This window comes from Trichosurus vulpecula, chromosome 7 (genome assembly GCF_011100635.1).
Source record: "Trichosurus vulpecula isolate mTriVul1 chromosome 7, mTriVul1.pri, whole genome shotgun sequence".
Lineage (NCBI taxonomy): Eukaryota > Metazoa > Chordata > Mammalia > Diprotodontia > Phalangeridae > Trichosurus > Trichosurus vulpecula.
In genome coordinates, this window is record NC_050579.1 from 68,288,523 (window position 1) to 68,315,413 (window position 26,891).

General features: G+C 38.1%; 1 protein-coding gene across 1 annotated transcript in view; it reads right to left on the reverse strand.

Annotated features, from left to right (window-relative positions):
• Window positions 1-13,722, reverse strand: part of LOC118856448 (alpha-amylase 1-like) — a 31,836-nt gene extending 18,114 nt beyond the window's left edge. Inside the window, 4 exon segments of the mRNA XM_036766733.1 lie at window positions 557-754; window positions 3,402-3,548; window positions 5,128-5,341; window positions 13,658-13,722. Coding sequence (XP_036622628.1) covers window positions 557-754; window positions 3,402-3,548; window positions 5,128-5,295 — 513 coding nt within the window. The 5' untranslated portion in view covers window positions 5,296-5,341; window positions 13,658-13,722.
• Between the last annotated feature and the right edge of the window lie 13,169 nt (window positions 13,723-26,891).

The window sequence follows — 26,891 nt, forward strand, 5'->3', positions numbered from 1 at the left end:
GAGATAGTACTTGAGATAAATCTGGAAGGTAACTAAGAACCCCAAGATGTAGAATTAAGAGGGAAAGCATTCCAGACAGAGGCAAGGGTTTGGAAAAAAAAATGCCATGTTCAAGGTACAGCAAGCAGGTCAGTATGGCTGGAACATAGAGTGGGTGAGGACAAGGAATATGTAACATTTGGAATGATAGGCTGGAGACAAATGGAAAAAAGCTTAAAATGCCAAAAGAAAGATTTGTATTTGATCCCTGAGGCAATAGGGAGCCACAAAAGTTTCTTAAGCAAACGAGTGACATGGTCAGACTTGTGATTTAGAAATATCACTTTGGCAGCTGCATGGAATAGGGATTAAATAGTGGAGAGACAGGAAGCAGGGGACCAATGAAGTGATTGTTCCAATAGACCAGGAGAAGAGGACATTGACATTCATGTGCACAAATCATCTAGGCAGCAAAGGACAGGAACAAGGGATTGTGCAAGTCAGCTAAGGAAGCTGAACTGGGGAGAAAACTTGGGTGCAGATAAACCATATATGGTTAATAATAACTAAAAAATACCTGAGAAGCGTTATTGTAGTCTTCGATTTCTCCACTGGAGGTAGTACATTTACCATCATTAAAATCCCAGCCTGAGTATGGAACAGCAGGAAAGTATCTTGATCTAGGATTGTAATAACTTCCACAGGTGCTACTAGTTCCAGCACTCAGACCACTCCCACACATATGGTTCACTACAGCATCCACATAAATATTCACCTGCAAAAGTAAGGTTTGTTTGAGATTAGCAAATGGAGTATCAGTGAGAGGACTTGAACTCACCTTCTGACTCCACATTCTGCCCTCCTACCTCAGGATGCTACTTCTCCCCATCATTTAATGAATTATAGTGAATGTAAATGAAGTTACACAACTTCTCTTTCAATTAGTGTATAAATCTGTCTCCCTGGTGTTTTAAAATTAAGCCATGAAACTTCATCTTTCTCTTTGGTCTCTGGACCTTAAATAAATCAGGCTGGGCCTGAAAATCAGTGGTCACTAGTTGCATATAAATAGGAGGAACTATATACACAATGATTATAATGATACAAACAAAAAGAAGACTGAAGCAAAGTTAGATACTGATTCATTGTAATGATCAATATTAGCCTGGGTTGGGTATAACAGGGACAGGATGTTACGTGTGCTATCACACAGGGCCATTGTGTCAGATGGTTTTGCTTTGCTATTTTTTATTTTATTTCATTATAGCAAGGGAAAGGAGGAAGCACTGAAGGGGAAAAAAATGTCACTCTCTCCCCACATTCTTACTCACCCATAAGAATAACAGCTTACGTTTGTATTAGACATCACAGTTTACAAAGCCCATTCACATATATTGTTTCATTTGAACCTTTCAAACCCCCTATGAAGCAGGCAGGGCAAACAATATTATCCTTATTTTACAGACAAGGAAACTAAACCCTAGGGAGGATAAGTAATCTGCCCAGGGTCATCTGAGTAGAAGAAAGCACAGTCAGGACTCAAACACTAATCTTCTGATTACAAGTCCAGCGTTCTTCTCATCATACCATGTTGTCTCTCATAGAAAATCCAAATTTGAACAGCAGAAGAATAGATCAAACAGGAGATATACAATGAAATAAAATTAGAAGGATAATAACAATTACAAAAAGCTAACAATTATATAGCACTTAGTATGTTCCGGGCACTGTGCTAAGCACTTTACCATTATAATCTCATTAAATCCTCACAAAAAAATCTAGGAGGTAGGTGCTATTATTAGTCCCATTTTACAGATGGGGAAACTGAGGCAGACAGTGGGTAACTGACTTGCCCTGGGTCACACAGCTAGTGATTGTCTGAGGCCAGATTTTAATTCTGGTCTTCCTGACTCCACATCTAGCTCTCTGAGCCACCAGCAGTCAAGGAGATGGCAGATCTTAATAAATGCTTGACAAGATCCCTGATTTCATTTAGAAGCTAGAACTTTGGACATTAAATCAGGCAATGAACCTAACTTACTATTTTCTTCTTCCTTCCAATGATAATATAACACATACCATTACAGGGCACACGTTAAGGGAAGGCAATGGAAATGCAAAGACAAATCAAACAATCCTAACTTCAAGGAGCTAATATTCTCCTTTTCTCAAATGCACTGCCTCTTCCCCAGAACTATTTCCCAAGAGAACAGATTAAATATATTTTGTTTGTCTTCATAAGAATATGTTTATACCCACCTACAACCAATCAATTTGCGCTGACTGAACTCACTGGTCAATAGAAATAAACCAATTGCTTCAATAAATCAATTTGGCTAAACTGACTAAATTGATTATGTGTGTTGTAGACGTGTACTGTAGGGTGTTTGCTGCCCGTTTGAGAGCTTACTCTAAAGAACATCTTTAAAACAGTACTACAGCCCATTAAGCCGCCTGTTACCAGGTTGGTTAAGAGAATAAAAGATTTCAAAGTGGAAAGACTTATTATGGCATGACTCCTTTGCCATCTCATCTGTAATGAAACACAAATTGATCACCAGAAGTTGGATTATGAATGCTGGTGGACAATACATCATTTGTACACAACAGAATAATGTATTCATTAGTGTATTGCATACATTGTAAGAATAATGAACTAAAATTCAAGAATTGGTGAGCAATACCTAGTTTTAGCTGGCAACAAAAGGAGCCTTTGAAATCATGCATTTTTTTTCCTATTTTAACTAGCTTTTTCCTCAGAAAATCACAGGTCAACTTGACCACCATCAAGTTTCTTTGGCTACATAAATGTAGGTTTCTCTGGTACATAAATGAATTCGAAAATATGACTTAAAAAAATGACTTTTAGATAGCTACATTTGAACTAGAGGGTACACACACGTTTGCGTGTGTGTGTGTGTGTGTGTGTGTGTGTATTTGTGTATTTGTGTACTTTAAGTGGGTGGAAGAGTTACAGTACAGAGACAAGAGTGGTAGAGGATAGGGAGGCTAGATGGGGATCAAATCTGTTCTATCGGAAGAAATCTCCAAAAGCATAAGATCACAGGGACATCAATGAAAGTATTATCACAGTAATCAAAATTTAGATAGAGGCAGAATGCATGAGGCAGGAAAAGTTAACAATGTAATCTCCTAAACCATCCAACAAGGGTTCTTAAACTTTGTTGTATAATTGATCCCTTAGACAATATGGTGAAACCAACAGACCCCTTCTCTGAAAGATCGTTTTTAAATGACCAAAGGAAATTCAAATTTGACTTAGACTTTAGTGAAAATAAAGATGAAATTTTATGACATCCAAGTTCAAGTTCATGGACCCTCTGAAATTTATCCAAAGACCTTTTGGGGCATTTGTGGACCCCAGAAGAACGCTTGACCTCAATAACTTGTCATCTACTTACTCCAACATCATTGCACCTCTTTACCATCTCCCTGAATTCGTCTTCATTTCCAGACCGTGAGCATATCTTGTAGCTGATTGGCTGGTATCTTTCCCACCAAGGTCTGAAAGGGTCACCGATCACTGCATTCTCGTTAGGCGGTGAGACCTAAATTTTGGGAAGGCGAAGGAGTTAATAACAAGTAGATCATATTTTGTGTTATATTTAGAAATGTTTGAAAATCCATTGTGATATACTACTAAAGATTTAAATAAGGGATCAATGGGTTACTTTGGCAGGAAACCCTTACTTGCATAGCATAATAAGTGCTCTTATAGGTCATTTCACATACATTAACTTGTAGAATCAGATATAGAGCTAGATGGGAACATCTGTCATCCTGTGCAACCACCTACAGATGGAGGAACCTGAGACCCAAAGTTCCAGAGTGACTTGGCCAGGGTTACAAAGGTAGTAAGTGGCAGAACCACGATTTGAATTCAGATCCTTTAACCCCAGGTCCAATGCTTTTAGGGCAGGTAGGTGGCATAGTGGATAGAGCTCTGGACCTGAAATCAGCAAGACTCAGCTCCCTGAGTTCAAATCTGGCCTCAGACACTTACTAGCTGTATTACCCTGGGCAAGTCATTTAACCTTGTTTGCCTCAGTTCCTCGACTGTAAAATGAGCTGGAGAAGGAAATGGCAAACCACTCCAGTATTTTTGACAAAAAAGAAACAAAACAGACACACGTAAAAACCACAAATGGGTTCATGTAGTGTCAGACAAGACTGAACAACAACAACCAGTGATTTTGCCTCTGTACTACATCGCTTGTTAAGACAGGAATTAATAATAATAGATAACATTTATATAGTACTTGAAAGTTTGCAAATCACTTCACAAATATTAACTCAGTTTATTTTTACAACCTTGGGAGACAGGTAATAACAAAAGCTGCTATTATTATCCCCATTCTTTAGATGAGAAAACTGAGGCAGACAGAAGTTAAAGAATTTGCCCATAGTCAGACACCTAGTGTCTGAGGCTGGATTTGAACTCAGGTCTTCCTGAATCCAGGTCCCACACTCTATACACTGCACTGCCTAGTTCTTTTTATTTTTGTGTGTGTGTTCTCAAGAAGTCCTCATTCTTTTTTTTTAAATTTATTTATTTATTTTTAGTTTACCACACCCGGTTCTACATAATTTTGAGTTCCAGATTTTCTCCCTTCCCTCCCCTCTCCCTCCCCAAGACGGCATGGAATCTCATATAATTATCATGTGTAACTTTGCATTGAATTAATTTATACACTAGTCAAGTTGTGGAGAAGAATTATGACCAATGGAATGAGTCATGAGAAAGAAGAAACAGAACCGAAAAAAAAAAACAACCCAAAAACAAAAACAAAAGGGAAGCAAAAAAGGCGAGCATGTAGTGTGCCACAATCTGTATTCAAACTTCACAGTTCTTTCTCTGGATGAAGATAGCATTCTCCATCGTGAGTCCCCTGGAGTTGTCCTTGCACCTTAGGTTGCTGAGAAGAGCAAAGTATGTCAGGGTTGGTCCTCACGGAATCCATGTATCTGTGGCTTGCACTGCCTAGTTCTTACAACTAGAGGGTTCCTCAAGGTCATCTAGTCCAACCCCTTCAATTTATCCTCCTTTCTTTTTAGTTACAGGTATAAATTAAAATTATTTATTGTGCCTAGAACATGAATATCAAATAAGTTTTGAAGTGCACATACCTGAACACCCCCATAGCCATTGGGAGCTAGGTAACGCTCACATTCAAGAGCAATGTCATCCCAACGCCATTCAAATAAGTGGACAATAGATGTTTGGCCATTTCGCAGATGGGGATCATACTGTGCCCAGCAGGCCCCAAGGACTGAAAACAACAGCAAGAGCCTCATTTTGCTTTGTAGTTGTTAGCCCTCTTTTCAACCAATCTTTATATTCCTATAAAGAAACAAATTGGCAAATAATAATTTGGATGGATGGCTACTAGGAGCACAGACTTATTTGTATTCTGAAAAATATTACAAGTAGTGTAAAACTCAACAGGTGAAAATAGTCTGTAAAATTTCCCAGGACCATAACCACAGACAGCCTTTAAGGATTTAGTGTATTTTCTAATGCCAAGAATATTAGACATATCACGCACATATCAATTAGTATCAAGATATTAGGAGACAACCTGATTTCCAGAGTTCAGGTCGAGCAAGCAAGCTGAGCCCTAAGCTTGGCATAACAACAATCCTTTGTACTCACCTTCTGGAACTGATAGTCCCTGAGCTCAGGAAAACACCAAAAGGCCCAGACGTGAAGCCATGCTATGAACAAATGGACTTTTTGTCACTAGACAACTTGCCTTAATGTTGTTGTTGTGCCTTGCTTTTGCTGTGAGCCTCAGTACCGATGCTATACTACGTTGTTTGACTCTTTGTCTAGCCAGAAGTATATCAGTCAAGGTTCAGGCACACTAAAGAGGGACTGCCACTATGGGAGAGGCCCTGGCACATTTGTCTAATCTGCCTCCTGGCTTGCAAGCTGGTTCCCTCACTTTGAAATCAACCTTCTGTCTGATTCTTGACTTTCCTGCTCTGTTCAGCTCAGGCCTCCCACAGGTTGGAGATTCGGTCAAGTTCGCATTAATTGGCATCAGAAGTGAGATTGGACACAAAACTGGGCCACTGGACTCTCTGGTACCAGTGGGAATGGATGGGCACCACTGGAGATTTATGTCTCTGCAGTCCAACCCCCTCCTCATCTGGTGAGTCCTCTGGCCTTCTCCCTGCTCCAATCCCTAGCTGCCATATTGGTTGAGCTCACCATTCTCTGTGAGGAAAACTTCATGACCACTCTGGTGACCCAGTTCATCTTGGATCACTCTGGAAAGGATATCCTTTCATTAAGAGCTCTCTGTTTATTTAAAAAAAAACCCTCTGTTAAGTGGACACTCTGTGTGCCTCTGCTGTTTTTTTTTTTAACTGCATGCCTCTGTAATATTGTAACTGGATGCTTCTTGTCCCTCTGCTTGCCTCTCTTATTTTTTAAACTGCACACCTCTGTAAAGTTGAAACTTCATGTCTCTGTAACTGTGTGCTTCTGTATACATTGTGACTGCATGCTTTGTTCTGTTTGTATGTCTTGTTGTTTTGTCTGGTTTATGTCTTTGTAAAAATGTAAAATGTCTGTGCTATGTAAAATGTCTGTATAGATTCTGTCACCTTGAAAGATTTAAAATGCAGCCAGTCAGAAAGACTTATAAGGGCTCTACCCAGAGTTTAGAACACTAGGAAAGATTAATGAATTTTCATAGTTGAAGTAACTTTTCTAATAAGCAGGACTGACTCCCACTTTAGGTTTTCCTCAGGAGATTAGGTAATATGAAAAAAAAATCAGATAACCAAAGTTTGTAAAACTGCTAAAAACATCTTGACATATTCTGGAGGTTTGAAGATTTATCATTTTTAAGATTGCAGGGGAGAACTCCTGGGACCTTGGGGTAATTCCAGGAACTTACTCTCTTTGAAATATCTTAGTAAGTTTTGGGATACCAGTCTGTAGAACTTTTTTTCAGGAAAAATAAAGATAAGATTTTATAAAAGTTTCAAAAGCAAATGTCAAGATTAATACCTTCATTGTTCTAAGACAATGAAGGAAAGAGCTAGTTTGGAAGTAATTCCAGACTGAAGATAGAAAAAAAATTGGGTAAACAGTTTGTATTTTATAGCAATCTCCTGAGAACCCTTCCTTGAATGATTGTAAAAACTAGAGATCTCCTGTGACTCCCTCAGTTCAAAAACTTCCTCTCCTTTTTAACCCTTCTCATCTCAGATCAGATTCCCAAATACAGGTGTTAAAAAATGCTGGAAAAAATGTAGGGAAACTTGAATTACGTTTTGGTTGCAGAAATTTTATTAACTGTGTAATCTTAGGCAAATTATCTCATCCCTGTTTGCCCCACTTTCCTGATCTGTAAAGAGAAATATAATAGTACCCACTTCCCAGGGTTGTTGTGAAGATCAAAATCGTATATTGATTGTAAAATGGTTAACACAGTGACTATCATATGCTAAGCACTACAGTATGTTTATTTCTTTAATAGAACACAACCATTACATGCCTGATAACTGTAAAGTGGTTTTAAAATGCCAAAGGTAATAAAATTAATGATTTCAATATGGGACAATGTGGAAATGCAATTGATGACATCTAAAGTTTTGTTTTGTGTTTTAAATACATGATATTGTTTGTATTAGTATTGTATTCCAAAATTCTCTTATACTGTGAAATTTGATAAACCATTGTAACAGAAATGCTGATAGAGAAAATAACTTTTTAATCTGGATGCTGCTACACATGAATTAGGCTATTAAAAGGATATGTTAAAAAACAGATATTTGAGTAGTGTTGAATATTTAATAAGGTATATTTTTATAAGAAATAATAATTATATGTGATAGATAGACTTTATTGGAAGATATTGGCTATTATGAAAGTGTATAGGATGGTTTAAAGATGTAGCTTCAACATATTAATGATGAGTCAACTATCAGGTATTTGCTGCATGTCTGAAGCCCCAGAATATGGTTAGTGTTAATTTATAAGTAAAGAATAAATGGAATATTAAGCATTTGGGTTTAAATCATGAAAGATATACAAGCCCTAAGTTATGGTTAGTGAAATTTTGCTATTTAAGATAAACATTCTTGGGATTGTAATTTACTATTGTTTTGAGCTTTAATTACAGGGATAGTTGTCTGAATTGTCATGAAGCCAATAGTAGAAAATGGCATGTGCTGTAGTCTGGAAACTCCTAAATGTGTATGTCTGTGCCTAGGAAGTTTTGGGGATAACCTTGGGCACAGCCTAGGTAGGATCCTCCTGACTCTGCTACCACATTGTGCTATTTCCTTTTTGAAAAGGAAAATTCCCACCTGATTAAACCTGTCTTGCTTTAAACATCTATGATTAACTAACAAGTATGACTCATGCCTGGGATCAAACAGAGCTAAGGGAATTTTTCCCTCTGTTATGATATATGATATTATTATAGCTATGTCCCTCTTTTTCCTTTTATAGCAAATTTCTATAATCAAGAAGTTTTCTAAGTACAATACTAAATCTATTAAATAATAGATTGATACTAGAACATCTCTGAATCACTATTTAACCTATACTTGTGGCTAAGTATAATATAGCAATGATATCCTACTAAGGGGGAAATGATTAAACAAAATAATAAGACAAAAATGTAATGTAAAAATTGTCTAAATAAATGGAATAGTAAGATTTGAGAAAGCAACAGGATTATATTATTGGCTTCCAAGTAAATTCTCAAAATCAGACTAAGATTTTATGTTTAAATTGTATGGATAATGGTAAAGAAAGTGAAATTATTTTCCCACTATTAAAGTATCTATCTGATAATTTTAAAAGGCAGAAGAGCTCATGTTGTGGTTGGACCCATATGAATTTTTACAACAATCTTATGTTAAGTACAGGATTTAGTAAGGATAGAAACAGCAAATGGAATATAAAATGAAATTCTCTGAAGTTTCAAAATTGGAGAACCAAATTTAATTGATTATGTTAAATTATATAATGTCAGAATTCTCTAGGAACCTGTACTTTTTGAGGCAGAGAAGCAGATCCCCTTTTAGAGCTGTCCTGGGAATAAGTATATTGTCCAAGAAAAGCTATCTAGGGACAAGGTAACTATATGAGACATCTGGGACTCAAAATGTGCTGGTTAAATGGACATTAAGAATAGGTTAGGAGCAGCTAGTTGGTATAGTGAATAGAGGACTGGCCCTGGAGTCAACAGGACCTGAGTTCAAATCCAGCCTCAGACATTTGACACTTACTAGTTGTCTGACCTTGGGCAAGTCATTTAAAGCCTTACCTTGCCTTACCCCTCCAAAAAAATTTTTTTAAAAAAAGAATAGGTTAATAGGATTGAATCTCCCTTCTCAAAACTAGTCTATTGTGAGCCCTCTAAGTAGTTTGATCTGTACCTAGAAACGTAATTGTGCAATTATGGGAATTGTAAGGAGTTTAGAGCATTGTTTGAATGTAGCCTTTAATGTCAGGGAAACTGGACCATCTTTATGGGCTGTTTAGAGATCCTTAACCAATGACCAGAAACTCAGATCCAAAGATTGATACAAGGAGTTTTATCACAATTGTCAACTCTTTTGTCTTCTAAAGGCCTTTTAACTGAGAGGCCACACTTAAGGACCTAGAAGGCCAATGTGGCCCTTAAGGCCATAGGTTTCCCTACCCCTGACTCTAGATACTTCCTCTTTAATATTTTTTATTCTTCACAGCTTCTGATAAAGCACAATAAGCTTTTTGAGACAGTTAAGCCACTGACTCTTTAGCTACAATAGAAAAGAAGGGACATTCAAAGTCATTTAATTCCAAACTCCCTCCGTTTCTAGATGAAGAAATCGAGGCACATAGAGGTTAAATGACTGCCCCAGGTCATGCCAGCAGTAAGGGGTAGAGTCTGCACCACAATATACATCATCTTCTCACTCTAAATCAAGTGCCCCTCTCATTTTTAACTGTCATGGACCTTTTAATAAAGGAGTGTCACCTTCTAATGTGTTCTTAGGTAAGGAAGATAAAGATGGTCCATCTGGAGGATCTGATAGCTTCAGATGAGGAAACTGAGATGCAAGAGGTTGAGTGATTTACCCAAGATCGCAGAGTCAAAAAGTAGCAGAGCCAGTATTCATACCCAGTTCCTCTAACTTCAAATCCGGCACAATTTCAACCACAGCATTCCGTCTTAATAAAAGTGAAAAGGGAACTCATATAAAGAAATGAAGGGAAAATTAAGTAGAGGGAGAAAACATTACACCCAAGGGATGGGGGGGGGACCAACAAGGGTCAGAACCCTTAAGAATTTGAAACTGCATTCTAATAAAAAAATAATTATGATGATTATAACTGTCATTTCTACAGTACCTTAAGACTTGAAAAATACTTTATTATCTCATTTGATCCTCACAACTCTGTGAGGCAAATGCTGTTATTATTGAGTCTGCCAGGAGGTAAATGACTTGCCTAGGATAACATAGCAAGTGTCTGAGTAAGTTGTAAAACTCAGCTGTTCTTGTCTCTAAGACCTGCAAGCTCTGGGGGGTAAACAGATGCTAAAGCATTTCACACTAGTTATTTATTACCTAATATGCACAAGGTAGTCAAGCTTGGTGGCATATACCGTAACCCCTACCATATGGGGGTCTGAGGATGGGGGATTGCTTCAGTTTGGGGATTCTAAGCTGCCATAAAGCTAAAACCATTCCAGTGGCTGCTCACCAATATGGTGAGCCCCGCATAGGATCTCCCTTCTAAGGAGGGGCAACAGGTCCCATCCCTTGTACTTTAATTATTAGATTTTCCTGTATTATTTTTTTTTAAAGAACCATTTCATTTCATTAGGATCATAAAATTTGAGTTGAAAGGCATTCTAGTCCAACCCCCTCATTTTATAGATGAGGAAACAGGCCCAGAGAGATGAAGTGATTTGCTCATGGTCACACAAGTAATAGTGCCAGAGGCAGAATATGAGGGTTAGTCTTCGGGGTTCTAAGTCTAGCATTTTCTCTATTCTGCTAAACTGCACCTCTTCAATTCAACAACTATTAATTTTTTGAGTTCTTACTATGTGCCCGGCACTCTGCTAGATTCTCAGGGTATGAAGACAAAAACTCAAAAACTGACTTCAAGAAGCTAACCTTCTACTTATGCCATCGATCCACCCATCAACAAACATTTATTAAGTGCCTGCTCTATGCCAGGCACTATGCCAGGCACTGCAAGACAAAATGAAATGGAAATGGCCCCTGCCCCTAGGGAGCTATCACTCTAATCACAGGATACAACATGTATGTCCTACTCTATAATAACTGGTACTCTATAATAACTTTATAATACTTCATATATACACTGCTATTAAAGTTTGCAAAATGTTTGAGGCAGAGCCAAGATGGTGGACTAAAGAGAGGGGCTCAGCTGAGCTGTCCCCCAAACTTCTCCAAATACCTTTAAATAATGACTCTAAACAATTTCTAGAGCAGCAGAATCCACAAAAAGCCAGAGTGAAATAGTTTTCCAGCCCAAGGCAACTTAGAAGGTCAGCAGGAAAGGTTTGTCACACCTGGGTGAGAGTGGAACACAGGCCACATCATCACAGGCCCTGTCCCAGCAAACCAGGAATAGGCTTTGGGGTGACTGAATCTTTAGCAGTGGTACCAATTTCCAGACATCTCAGCTCACAGATGCTGAAGACAGCTTAGAAGGTCAGCAGGAAAGATCTGTCACACCTGGGTGAGAATAGGACACAGGCCATGTCAGCACAGCCCCAGCTCCGGGAGCAGGCTTTGGGGTGGCTGAATCAGTGCTAGCACTGGCTGCTTCCAGAGCTGTCAGCTAACAGTCTGTAAAGGGGTCAAGGTCAGAAGGAGATTACAGGGGTCTCCTTGCTAGCACTGAGGCAAGAATCCGTTACTTGGCCCATACTGAGATCTGGGTCACAGTCCTGGGTGGCAGTTCCAATGCAAAAAGGAGCACTAGCACACCAGAGCTTGCAGCCACAGTGCAGTGGGGACCTTCTTCACAGTTTCAGGGCAGAAAAGAGTGCTAGTGGTCACTCACAGACCACAGCACAGGCCAGGAGAGGAGTAAACACTTCTTAGATCATACCACCCTGGAGGAACTAAAAGCTTACAGGTCCCTAGAAATATCTCTGAAAACAGCCGCACAAAACCCCTGAAGCCTGGGACACTGCACCTGGAAGTAGAGCCCTACCTCAGAAAAGAGTTAAAAGTTAAATAACACAATGGGAATACAAGCAAAGAACAGAAAAAAAAAATTCTGACCATAGAAAATTTCTACGAGGGCAAAGAAAATCAAAACGCACACTCAGAAGAAGATAACAAAGTCAAAGATCCTACATCCAAAGCCTCCAAGAAAAACATGAAATTGGTGTCAGGCCATGGAAGAGCTCAAAAAAGATTTTGAAAATCAAGTAAGAGAGGCAGAGTCAAAATTGGGAAAAGAAATGAGAGTGATGCAAGAAAATCATAAAAAAAATGATTCAATGGCTTAGTAAAGGAGACATGAAAAGAATTGAAGAAAATAATAACCTAAAAAACAGATGAGGCCAAATGGTAAAAGAGGCCCAAAAAGTCACTAAAGAAAAAAAAACTCCTTAAAAAGTAGAATTGGCCAAATGGAAAAGGAGATTCAAAACCTCTGTGAAGAAAGTAATAACTTAAAAATTAGAATTGAGCAAATGAAAAGTAGTGACTTTATGAGAAATCAAGAAACAGTAAAACAAAAGCAAAAGGATGAAAAAAAGAACACAATGTGAAATATTTCTTTGGAAAAATAACTGACCTGGAAAACAGATCCAGGGGAGAGAATTTTAAAATTATTGGACTACCTGAAAGCCATGAACAACAAGAGGGCCCAGGCATCATCTTTGAAGAAATTATCAAGGAAAATTGCCCTGATATTCTAGAACCAGAGGGGAAAAGAGAAATTGAATCCACTGATCACCTCCTGAAAGAGATTTCAAAATGAAAACTCCCAGGAATATGATACCCAAATTCCAAAGCTCCCAGGTAAAGGAGAAAATGTTGCAAGCAGCCAGAAAGTTTGGAAAATGCTTCACTTATATTATTTCATTTGAATCTACAACAATCTTGTGAGGAGAGGTAGGTACTGGAGTTCTTATTAAGCCCATTTTACCAAAGAGAAAAGCGAACTTTATAGAGTTGAAATGACTTGCCCATTCAAGTCTGGCACTCCATCCACTATGTGGGCCTGGAGGTCCCTCTTACCACCAAAAAAAGTTACATAAATCTTCAATGCCTTGGAAAACTTCCTAGACAAAGATAATAGAGATTCCAACACAAGAGCTGAACCTATGCAAGACTTATTCCTGGTGTGCAGTGGTGTAAAGTCTCGATTCCCTGCACGGAATTCTGACAGCAAGGTCAGAGGTACCACAGGCATGACCTGAGAAACAGGAGCAGGCAGTTCTGTTTGTGCTCCTGGACTTCAGCATGAATACTTAGCTGTCAACAAGCCTGAAACCTATTTTAAAACACTGAACTGTATCAAATTATATACACAGAAGCAACTTATTTCAAGAGAAAAGAGTCCGTACACACTGGGCATTTAAACGACTGAAACTACTTGCCCTACTTCACCTTCTTCAAAGCAAGGGATCCATCCCATCTGCAATCTCACCTGCTAATTCATGAGACAACAGCCTTCAATTGCTGATCACCCAGGGTGTCTTCCTTGGCTCTTTAATAGGGACTGCCAAGGGCCAAAAAAATGAACATTTCCCTCCTGCTCTCTCCACCCACCCAAAAGAATCCCTTCCCTTCCTCCATCCCTTAAAGGACTGGTAATCTAAAATAATAAACTGAGTTCAGCAGAGTCAGATGGCTGGCAGGCAAAGCTTTCAGAATGAATGTACAAACCAAATAAATATGAGGTTGTTTGGAGAGGCAGAGACAGACAGAGACAGAGAGAGGAGAGAGATAGAAAGAAGACACAGAGAAACAGAGACAGAGAAAGAGAGAGAAAAAGAGAGGAAGAAGAGAGAGAGGAAAGGGAGAGGGAGAGGGGGAGAGAGGGAAAAGGGAGGGGGAGAGAGAGCGAGAGCGAGAGAGCGAGAGAGAGAGAGAGAGAGAGAGAGAGAGAGAGAGAGAGTCAGAGAGATAGACAGAGACAGAGAGAAAGAGACCACTGATTAACTCCAAGTTAGGGGGGTGGGGAAGGGTTTCAGCATATGAAGGGCAGTATGGCCCCTGTTTATTTAAGAGATCTTTGAAAGACAAAGCCATTGAAAAGGTGCAAAGAAGTATCAACCTCTATTTGTAACTTACCAGAGATTTCTGGGTAAATAGTGCCAAGAAAGAGCCCAGGACCCAGTGGAACATGGAAATCCTGAGACAGCGTGCGGGGGAATAGAGTTGCTGGCTTGATGACAAGTTTCATGTCCCTAGGACACAGAGGAGGCATGTGACAAGATAGGGACCAGGAAAGTATTTTAAGCTACGGCTGCTGCTCCTGGATCCTGGAGAAAATAGTGAAAGCTTCACTGGCCATGTAATAACCTAAACCTTGAAAGTAAAGAAAGATTCTGAAAGGGCGTAAGGAGATAGCTCATGGAAGGAGAGAGAATTTTAAGTACAGAAAAAGATCATCTTCCCATCCTCAACCCCTATTCTTAAATTTTCCTGTGTCCCTTCAAATGTCTTGGCTGATGAAAGTGAATGGCAAATTGTAAAAAGAAATTATACACAAACACACACACACATACACAGAGAGGAATTCTTAGTAAATGGTTAGTAAGCCGATTTAAAAATCTACTCAAGGCCCATGGATGTATCACATACACACACATATACACATATACACGAATATATACACATCTACACATATATATGTATATTATGTACACATATATACAGACATATACGTATATACACATATCTCACATGTGTATTACAAAAATATAGATATACACATACACACATATATGCATATACACATATATGTATGTGTCTATATGTATAGGCAAGATTCCTCTCCTTTCTCTGAGCCCTTTGAAATCTCTTCTGTCAATTCAAGGCTACATATCACACTCAGCCCAATTTTCCTCTCCTCCATTACAAATTCTAAGATGGAATGGTTGATTTTTCCCAAAGTTTTCATCAATTCAGCCTAAGCAACTAGGTCCTTCCTGTTGGTGAAAAGCAGACCCAGCATAAAATATCTCTTTTTGTCACCTGTACCATTTGAAAGATGAAATTGTTGGGGGCGGAGCCAAGATGGCAGCTGGAAAGCAGGGAATTGCATGAGCTCCCCGCCAAGTCCCTCCAAAAACCTATAAAAAATGGCTCTGAACAAATTCTAGAACTGCAGAACCCACAAAATAGCAGAGGGAAGCAGCACTGCAGCCCAGGACAGCCTGGATGACCACTGGGTGAGGTCTATCGCACACAGACCTGGGAGCAGGAGGGGAGTGGAGCCCAGCGTGGGCCGCATGGACCGACTAGACCGGGAGCCAGGAAGAGCAGGCCCTGGCACCCTGAATCAGTGAGCTGTAGCATATGCCAGACTTCTCAACCCACAAACACCAAAGACAACAGAGAAGGTTAGTGCAAAAAGTTGCAGGGACAGAGTGAAACGAGTTCATGGTTCAGCCACCACACCGGGGGCAGCAGAGGCAGTGCAGCTACAGAACTACAGCTGCAGTTGCTTCTGGCCCCAGGCCCACCTGGTGGGAGGAATTAAGTGGTGGATCAGAGTAGGAGTGCAGAGCCTGCTGAAGATCTGAGTCCAGTCTGGGTTGGGGGTTCTTGGGGAAGGAGGAGTGCTGGTGTGACAGAGCTGGCTGTAATAGCTCTGAAAATGATAGTGCATCCCCTCAAGCTTGGAACAAAGTACTCTTTACTCTACAAGCAGTCATACCCCGCTGAAAAACTCAAGGGTCAAGTAAGTTGGCTGGGAACATGACCAGGCAGCGAAAAAGCACTCAGATTCAGTCTCAAACTTTGGAATCTTTCTTTGGTGACAAAGAAGACCAAAACATACAGACAGAAGAAGTCGACAAAGTCAAAGAGCCTACATCAAAAGCCTCCAAGAAAAACATGAACTGGTCTCTGGCCATGGAAGAGCTCAAAAAGGATTTGGAAAAGCAAGTTATAGAAGTAAAGGAAAAATTGGGAAGAGAAACGAGAATGATGCAAGAAAACCATGAAAACAAGTCAATGACTTGCTAAAGGAGACCCAAAAAAATACTGAAAAAAATACTGAAGAAAACAACATCTTAAAAAATAGACTAACTCAAATGGCAAAAGAGCTCCAAAAGGCCAATGAGGAGAAGAATGCCTTGAAAGGCAGAATTAGCCAAATGGAAAAGGAGGTCCAACGGACCACTGAAGAAAATACTACCTTAAAAATTAGATTGGAGCAAGTGGAAGCTAGTGACTTGATGAGAAATCAAGATATTAGAAAACAGAACCAAAGGAATGAAAAAGTAGAAGACAATGTGAAATATCTCATTGGAAAAAAACCACTGACCTGGAAAATAGGTCCAGGAGAGATAATTTAAAAATTATTGGACTCCCTGAAAGCCATGATCAAAAAAAGAGCCTAGATATCATCTTTCAAGAAATTATCAAGGAGAACTGGGAAGAGAGGAGAGAATTTGGAACTCGAAGTTTTGAAAACAGATGTTCAAAAATAACAACAACAAAAAAAAGTATTTGCATGCAACTAGGAAATAAGATACACAGGCAATGGGGTGTAGAAATTTATCTTGCCCTACAAGAAAGTAAGGGAAAAGGGGATGGGAGGGGAGTGGGGTGACAGAAGGGAGGGCTGACTGGGGAATGGGGCAACCAGAATATATGCCATCTTGGAGTGGGGGGGAGGGTAGAAATGGGGAGAAAATTCGTAATTCATTCTCTTGTAAAAATCAATGCTGAAAACTAAATATATTAAATATATTAAATTAAAAAAAGAAATATGAAATTGTTAAGTCAAATAAAGAAGTGATTAGCTGATCTGCCTTTATTACAACAAGAACTGTAACAGATGTCTGGACAATTAACGTTCCCTATCACTGCTGTCACCAGCCACTGTTAGCCTCATAATCTGTATCCTGAACTTGCCATTTATTTCCATACCAAGAGCTCTTCAGGATACTCTGATGACAAGACGGCTTCTTTCTGTATCCATCAATCCCCCATGTGTCTTCCCTCTGTCTCCTATATTTTCTCTTGTATTTTCTTTTTCTTATATACATCTTTACTCTGTAACACCCCACCAGTCCTGTTTCTCTTGAATAGCTACATACTTTCAGAGGCATATTCCAGTCAAAAGTCTAACCTTACCAAGTGATATCTATGAGGTAAAATATGCCATTTTGTGTTAAGATCTTTAGTTTAACTTGCTTGTTACCCATACCCATACAAAAACAAAATAACCAAGTATGTCTCTTTTAGAGATTCCTTAGAATCAGAAGTGGAAGAAAAGCTGTGAAAACTATCCACAACTTAGAATACCTGACTTTGGGCAGATAGGTATAGCCTATTTATTGTAGCAGTAATCATAAACAAGAACAATTTCATAGGATCCTCCTCTCCCACTCATGTACTACTGAATGGAACTAGATAAAATTATGAAACTAGGTTGAATGGGTCTATTAAAAATGCATGCTAGTTAATCTTAACTGGGCTGTCTACATTAAGGAAGTTCTAATTCTGTCTCACTCACCATAGCACCTGTTTCACATTTTCCTTTTGCTTCTGCTTCCCATGTCACACTAAGCACCCTCTCCTCCTCCATTATTAGCTGAAGAGCTTGCCTCATACTTCAATGAAAATAACTGAGGCAGCTCGCCAGCACTCCTTCTTCTGCCCTCTTCCTCTTCATCTAACATTACTGATATCATCCCCCTATAATTTCCTATACCGTGATCTCTGATGATGAGCTGGTCTTTCTGCTTGTCAAGATCAAACCCTCTAAATGTTCCCTCTATCCCATCACCTCTTATCTTCTCCAGCAAACTTCCCCCACTATCAATCCCCTTAAGGCAATCAGTAAAGGAGAAGATCTTTCCCCGCCCATTTGAATAGGCTTAAGGTGGGGCCAACTAAGGGAGGTCTGATTAGATCTTTGCTCCTAAATTTGCCCTAAACCCTGGATTACTAGGTGCTAAGCAGATGTGGGTGTGAAGCCCCCAGGGTCCTAAGAGGAGGTGCTAAGACCAGAGCCAATCATAGGAGCTTAAGTTCTGGTTGCTCAGATGACATTTGATGACCTCTGAAACTGTATAAAAAGAGAGAACACAGCTTGGAGATAGAGACGTGGTGAAGGCAGGAAAAGTAGCATGGGTGGCAGCAGCCGAAGCAGAAGGAGCTGCAGCGGCAGGTGCTGCTCAGAGGAGGGCTGACCCATGTGTGGACTGGAGAGTGCTGAGCAAGGGGTGGAGGCCAGAGGGTAATCTTCTTATTGGAGGGGGGAAGCATGAATATGATTTGGTTTAATGCCATAAAGTTTTTCTGTAACCTCCTGGTTACTCTTGTGAGACAGACTTATTGGGCCTGGAAGCTTTTGGCCAGGATATTGAATTGGGGACACTGGTCTGTGGGTCTTCTACTTTGGAGCTTGAATAAATGTTTTAATTCCTCTGCCTTCTACCTAGAGAATTCCTTATATCCTGTGGTTCTGAACCATTCAGGTATATATATGATTTTCTTTAAAATCATGAATTCTGCCTTCATGCTATACATCCCCACCTTCTCTCTGATCAATCTCCTATCTACTAACTCCTCTTACATGCCAAGGTCTTCCTCATCCTCGAAAACCTCTATCAAGAGCCTGCCATGCCCATAGCTAGGAGCTATCATCCTATATTTCTCTTGCCCTTGGAATGCCTTAAAAAAGCTTTCTACATTCAGGGTCTCCACGTCTTCTCTCACTTCCTTCCAAAAGCCTATATAATCCAGCTTCTGACTTCATCATTTGGTTGAGACATTTTTTCTGAAGCCATCAGTGATCTCTTAATTAACAAATAGAATGACTTTTCCTCAATCTTCAACTGTCTTAACAGCAGAATTCTCCCATACACACCTCTTCCATAAAAGTCTAAAATGCACACCAGATTAAATATGAATAGAGAAATCCAAGAAAAAAATCAGTTATTTTTTCCAGCCCAGGTCAGCATAGGGTGATAGAGGCATCTGAGGACATTAAAGAATAGATCTGGCCAGAGGCATGCAGCGTTCTAGCACACAAGAACTGAAAGAGGATTGAAGCTGTGCCCAAAAGCAAGAAAAGATCCCAGCCAGGGCACAGTTGGCAGGCCTCCCTGGTGGACTGCCCCAGGCTCAGAGGTCTCCTGCAGGCCCCCTGCTGTGAGGCTGGCTGCTGCTCTTGGATCTAGCTCCTCTCCAACTCCAGCAAGACAGACCTTTCCTGCTGTATTAGTAAGCTGCTTCCCTGCTCCTAGATCAATTCTGAGGTGGCTTTCTAATTGTCTGACACTGGAAGTCCTTCTGATAAACTCTTTAGATCAAATATTAATTCATTTTTTCTCATCTTTTTGCAATTTCTATTTCTGCATAAGTTTTACAGTATGCATCAGGGCTGTCCAAAATGCAGCTTGCAGTGTGATTTATCCAGCTGCCTACAAGCACAGAAATTTATGTAAATCCTTTAGTAAACAAAGCCAAGCTACCCCAGAGGTCTCACTAAAATCGCAAATCAAAATATATTATCTATTGTTTCAATAAAACCTAAGATTGGACAGCCCTGTTATACATAATTGTTCATATAGTCATATATATGTGCATAGCTATATACAGGTAAATATAATTTATTAAATAAGTAGTCAATGGGTTGTGTTCTCAGAAAAAAAATTACTAACAGAACATGATCAAAAATTTGGAAACCACTGATTTAGGAGATCTGATCTGGATTTATCAATGGGTTTGCTTCCAAGGGTTATTAATGGGGACCCACAGAAATGAAAGGGATTAGAAAGAGTACTTTGAGATGCAGTGTGGCATAATGGAGAAAGAATTACATTTAGAATCACATGAGCTGCTTTCAGAGTAGATGACCTCTAAGATCTCTTTCAGCTCTAAATGATCATAGCGTTCTATGCTGTCATTTAACCACTCTTGTTGAGTTTGGTTGAATCCTTTTCTTTGGAACTTCTTGTTCTTGTTCAGTGGTTTCAGTGATGTGCGACTCTTCGTGACCCCATTTGGGTTTTTCTTGGCAAAAAACCAGAGTGGTTTGACATTTCCTTCTCCAGCTCATTTTACAGATCAGGCAGCTGAAGCAAACAGGGCAAAGTGACTTGTCAGGGTCACACAGCTAGTAAGTGTCTGAGGCCAGACTTGAACTCACCAAGATAAGTCTTCCTGACTCCAGGCATGGCATTCTATTCACTGTGCACCCTAGCTGGCCTTCCTTGCAACTAGGTTCCTTCTAAAAACCTCATGTCTACTCTACTTCTTTTTTCTTTTTCTTCATGGTATTTTATTTTGTTCCATTACATGTAAAATGATTTTCAACATTCATTTTTGTAAGATATTACTTCCAATATTTTCCATCTCTTCCTCCCCACCCCCATCCCCAAGAAAGCAAGCAGTCTGATATAGGTTATGCACATACAATTATATTAAATATGTTTCTATATTAGTCATGTTGTGAAAAAAAGAATCAGAACAGAAAGGAAAAACCATAAGAAAGAAAAAAAGTGAAAATAGTATGATTAGATCTGCATTCATACTGCATAGTTCTTTCTCTGGATGTGGTTAACATTTTCTATCATGAATCTTTTGGAATTGTCTTTGATCATTGCATTGCTAAAAAGAGCAAAGTCTATCATAGTTGATCATCACACAATATTGCTGTTACTATGTGAAATGTTCTCCTAGTTCTGCTCACTTCACTCAGCATCAGTTCATCCAAGTCTTTCCATGTTTTTCTGAAATCCACCTGCACATCATTTCTTATAGCACAATAGCATTCCATTGAATTCATACATCACAACTTGAAAAGCCATTCCCCAATTGAAGAGCATCCCTTCAATTTCCAAATCTTTGCCACCCCAAAGAGCTGCTACAAACCTTTTTTATGTGTGCGTCATTTTTTCTCTTTTTTATGATCTTAGGATACAGACTTAGTAGTGATATTGCTGGATCAGAAGGTATACATTCTTTTATAGCCCTTTAGGAATACTTCCAAATTGCTCTCCAGAATGATTGAACAGTTCACAACTCCACCAACAATGCATTAGCGCCACCCTATTTCTTAGCCACTCCCAGCTTGTTTCATAATTACCATTTTATAATACAGTTTGAGATCTGGTACAGCTAGACCACCTTCTTCTGAATTTTTTTCAGTGATTACCTTGATATCCTTTGGCTTTGGTCATTCCAGATAAATTTTGTTATTGTGTTTTCTGTCTATAAAAATAATAGATAGTTTGATTGGTGTGGTACTTTAGATTAATTTAGGCAGAATTGCCATTTTTATCATATTTTCTCAACCTACCCATGAGCAATTAATATTTTTCCAGTAGTTTAGGTCTGACTTTATTTTTGTGAAAAGTGTTTTATAGTTGTGTTCGTATAGTTATTGAGTTTGTTTTGGCAGGTAGACCCTCAAGTATTTTATATTGTCTGTAGTTATTTTAAATGGAATTTCTCTATCTTTTGCTGCTGGAATTTGTTGGTAATATATGGAAAATGTGATGATTTATGAGGGCTTCTCTTGTATCCTGCAACTTTGCTAAAGTTGTTAATAATTTCAAGTAGTTTTTAGTTGATTCTCTAGGATTTTCTAAGTATAATATATCATCTGCAAAGAGTGGTAGTTTTGTTTCCCCATTGCCTATTCTAAATCCATCAGTTTCTTTTTCTTCTCTTATTGCTAAAGGTAACATTTCTAGTAAAATATTAAATAATAGAGGTGATAATAGCGAACCTCTTTCACCCCTGATTGTTTTGGGAAGGCTTCTAGTTTATCCCTATTAAAGACAAAGCTTACTGAAAGTTTTAGATAAATATTATTTATCATTTTAAGGTAAGCTCCATTTATTTCTATAATCTCTAGAGTGTTTAATAGAAATGGCTCCAGTATTTTGTCAAAGGATTTTTTGCGTCTATTGAGATAATCTTATGATTTCTGTTGGTTTTATTATTGATATGGTCAATTATGCTATATTGAACCAGTCCTGCATTCCTGATATAAATCCTACTTGGTCATAGTGTATGATCCTTCTCATATGTTGCTGTATTTTTTTTTCTAGTGTTTTATTTAAAATTTTTACCTCAGTATTCATTAGGGAAATTGGAATTTAATTTTCTATCTCTGCTTTGGCTCTTCCTGGTTTGGGTATCAGCACCTTATTTGTGTCATAGAAGAGATTTGGTAGGACTCCACCTATTTTTCTAAATAGTTTATATACTATTGTGATTAATTATTCTTTAAATATTTGATAGAATTCACTTATGAATCCATCTGGTCCTGGGAATTTTTCTTAGGAAGTTCATTGATGGCTTGTTCAATTTCTTGTTCTAATATTAGGTTGTTTAAGTATTTTATTTCTTTCTGTTAATCTGGTTAATTTAATTTTGTAGATATTCATCCACTTCTATTAGATTGTCATATTTATTGGCATATAATTGGCCATAAAAACTCCTAACAATTTTCTTAATTTCCTCTTTACTGGTGGTACATTTTTGATGGTAGTAATTTGCTTTGCTTTCCTTTTTTTTTTTATCAAATTAACCAATGATTTTTCTATTTTATTGGATTTTCCCATAAAGACAGTTTCTAGTTTTATTGATTAGTTCAATTGTTTTCCGAACTTCAAGTTTAATAATCTCTCCTTTGATTTTTCAAGATTTCCAATTTGGCGTTTAATCAAAGATTTTTAATTTGTTCTTTTTGTAGTCTTTTTTTTAGTTCCAAAGCCAATTCATTAATCTGCTTTTTCTCTACTTTATTGAGGTAAGCAATTAGAGATATAATTGTCCCCCTAAGTATCACTTGCATTCCATAAATTTTGGTTTGTTGTCTCATTCTACAGCTCATTTAAAGATTAGGAAATTGGAGCAAACTAGATCAAGTGACCACTATAATTCCACTTAAGATGACATTCATAACCATATATACTGTTTCATTAAAAGCAGAACCATTCTGCCTGCTAATTGTAGTAATATACCTTTGCAGATGAAAATGAAAACAATTCTGATAGATTTTGCCCTCATTAAAGTGGTTAATGAAATAAAATAAAGAAAATAAAGTTCTATGTTTTCCATTAATGAGGAATAAAAATGGAAGAATAACATAGGATTCATAATAAACACAAAAACATTTTTGCTGTTCTCTCCATGTCACTTTTAATTGGATCTAATAGATTTACATTCTAGTAGAATTACATTCTAAGTATTACCTAACATATGCTCTAAATGTCAAGAAGGTAGGTTTATTTTGACAGTATTTTTTGATATTACACAGCAGAAAATTTCTTGATTTTTAGTACAATTGCACATCTAAGAAAAGGGAACTGATCATTATGGGATTTGACTTTGTTTATTGTTTCTAGAAATGCCATTCATTCAGTAATTTATTATAATTTAGCATCCACATGGATAGCAATAAATGGGTCTTCAGCAGTGTTGCTAATACTAAAGTAAGCAAGACCATCACTGCCAACATTGATTTCAATTCCTGTACAATGGTTACTACTTTTATCTCCAGAAATGACATCACAGTAGGTTCCAGCAGGAAGACCAGTTTGCAGATTTGATGACAATGCCGTGTAATACAAAAGACAAACCATAACTATAAAGCAAGAATATGAAATGTGTTTTGAAAAACACACAAGCAAGGCCATCTCAGATGCTTAGAGTATGTCTGTTCCATAAATAAAAGCCTTACAAATGGAGAGGCTCCAGAATGATGTGTTCCTAATGAATCTGGGCAGTCCTCAAACAAGCTAAAGAAATCTTATTCACTATAAGAGATGACAGAACTTCTTAGCCAGTGGTGAGTGTTTGAAGGTGAAGATTCTTACAAGAATGAAGACTTCAGAGAATCTGTATATATAATAGATTTTCATTATGCTCTTTTCTGACAAATGCGGTGTACCAGTTGCTTCTATTCAGTAAAGACTGATTACTTTCTATAATTTAAATTTGATCATATTTAACCTTTTCCTTGAGGAAGCAAAAAATGTTTTGGATTGAAAGCTAAGGAAAAAAATCATCTGGTGCTTCAGTGATTGAATTGTAAAGTCATCCAGGGTCAATGTACTTTGATGTCACTGTGCACGAAAGATATGAATTAGAAAGACAAACAGCTGTAAGTTTTGACAAGGCAGTACACTTGGTTGACTTTTGTCTTCTGTTATTTCAGTAATCAGACTGAGAGACTATAAGAGTTGTAGGTGGAAGACTCAGTTCCGGGTATGGCAAGTTCATTGATATAAGATTGTTAAAGGATCTAAAATGCTAAGGCATAAGCCCCTGGCTAGAAAACCACAAAAGCTTTACATGGCCTTTGTACATTACTGCTGCCAACCTACTCACTCTTAAAAAGAGATGTGAGAAGTTGGAAGGTAAGTTTGAAGATATTTTTACTCAGGCTATATTTCTCTAAGCTTAAAGCTTTGGGAAAAGGCAGAACTTTTCAACCCTGCCTGGTGTTATTACAACTCCCACACTAACCAATACCGTTTTCTTTTTTTTTCACCCCTCCATACTCTTTTTATATAGTTTATAAGTATTATTCCTATTTTCATTTTTTTTGATTTACTCCCTCTTCCTCTAATCTAATAAGATAATGAACGTAAAGCTTCACAAACCATATAGCACTGATACATTGGTTATCAAGGTTACTACTAGCATGATGATGATGATGATGATGACGAAGATGCATCCTTACTCCCTCAGCGTTGCTAGCTGTTCAACAAATCTGTTGCCCCCCTAAAAGTCCACAACTGGAATATACACAAGGGTTTTGGGTCACTGGTCCATATTAGAAACAGTTTTCCATTGAGGACAATGAATCAGAAATGAAGGGTCTTTTCAGGTCATTTAGTTAAACCCATTTAGTTAAACACATTTGATTAATCAAGAAACTGAGGCCGAAATTTTAAGGTAGGCGGTACAGTAGATATGACATGTGACTTGGAGTCAGGAAGACCTGCTTTCAAATTGTGCACTGACTATGTGTCCCTAGGAGAGTCACTTAACTGCTTTGTGCCTCAATTCCCTCATCCGCAAAATGAAAACAATAATAGCAACAGCCTTGCAAAGTTGTTGTGCAGATCAATGAAATAATATATTTAAAGTGTTTTGTATATATATCTTAATAACATGCTACATAAGTCTTAATCATTAAGTAACTCGACCAAGGTCACACAGTAACAGAGCCAAGATTTCAAAAACAGGTCCCCTGACTCAAAACTCAGTAGGCCTCCTACTATACCCTGCTTGATTTTGGAGTTCAAGATTTATGCAGAGGGTTCTCAGGATCATGAACACATTTTATACCTGTAAAGATATCATGAATCTCTTATACCAATTTCCTCTGCTTCTGTTATAAGTGCTAATTACCACTACTATCACCCCCCAACTAAAGTGTCACCTATTAATCAAATTCTTCCAAAACTCTCTATATAAATATTTTCCTTGCATCCCCAGTCTCAAAGAAAATGATGAAAAAAGGCAGAAAAAGTACTTCTAGACCTCAAACTGTATTATAAAGTACTAATCATCAGCACTATTTGGTAGGGTATAAAAAAGAGAAAAGTAGATCAGTGGAACAGAGTAAGTGAATGGGAATGAAGAACATTCTAACTCTCGAACACAGGGTTCCATCGGTCAGACAAACTACTTCAGGAAAGTTAAATGAGAATTGCTGGGGAAACTAGAACACATTTTGGCCAAAAATAAGTTTAGACAAGCAGCTTATACCATGTAATACTAGAGGTTTTAAAGGATGAATACAAAAAGCAACTTAGAAAAGAAAAGAAAAAATCACAGAATTTGAGAATAGTGAGGAAGGCCAGTGGTCATTTTAGTCCAATTGATATATGAAAGGAATTCCCACTATAATAATAACTAAAGTTTTCTTTTTCGGTTGGAAAGAAAAGTGATGGGAAGGGAAGAGAAGGAAGGAAAGTGCTCTGTCTGAATGCATCAAGGACCAACCTTCTCCCCAGTTCCTGGACAAAGAAATAAGGAGTGTTTTACTTATGGCTCACAGGTTTTTCCTGGTCTTTTCTCCCTGTGGGGTACTCCTTAACATAAATATGCAGAAAACTTTATCCAGAGTGTGCATAGTATGCTGAAAAGAGACCTGGACTGAAAGCCAGAAGAACTGAGATCCAATTCTGAATTAATCACTTAACAATTTAACCTCGAATGAGCCACCTCACCATTCTGGGTCTTAATTTCTATATCAGTAAAAGGAGTTTGGCTCCCTAAGGTTTCCTTCAGCTCTAACATTCCAGAGTTAAGCTGAAACTCTACTGGGCCCTATGTATGTTAGGTATTTATGTAGTATTTATATACTCTATGTGAGACTCTGTATAGGAAAAGAGTATTGTAGAATCTGTATTAAAGCAAGGGGTATCGTAGGGAGGCTCCAATGTGTTATTTTTATATTCCAGTGATTTTTAAATGCTCATATTCACATGGTTTTAGTACATTATAAAAATAAGCATTAGCAGAATATAGTTCCATCCTATCATGATTGAATTAAAACCTAGTGATTCTTAGGGTTCTGAAAGTGCCTGTTTTTAAATTGAAATCTATGTATAATAAAAATGCTTAATTGATATCAATGCAGAACTATCCTAGTTCACACTGGGAACATTTAAATAAATGCCTAAAAATTGTTGCACACTCTTTGAGCAGTAGTCCAAAGGTGA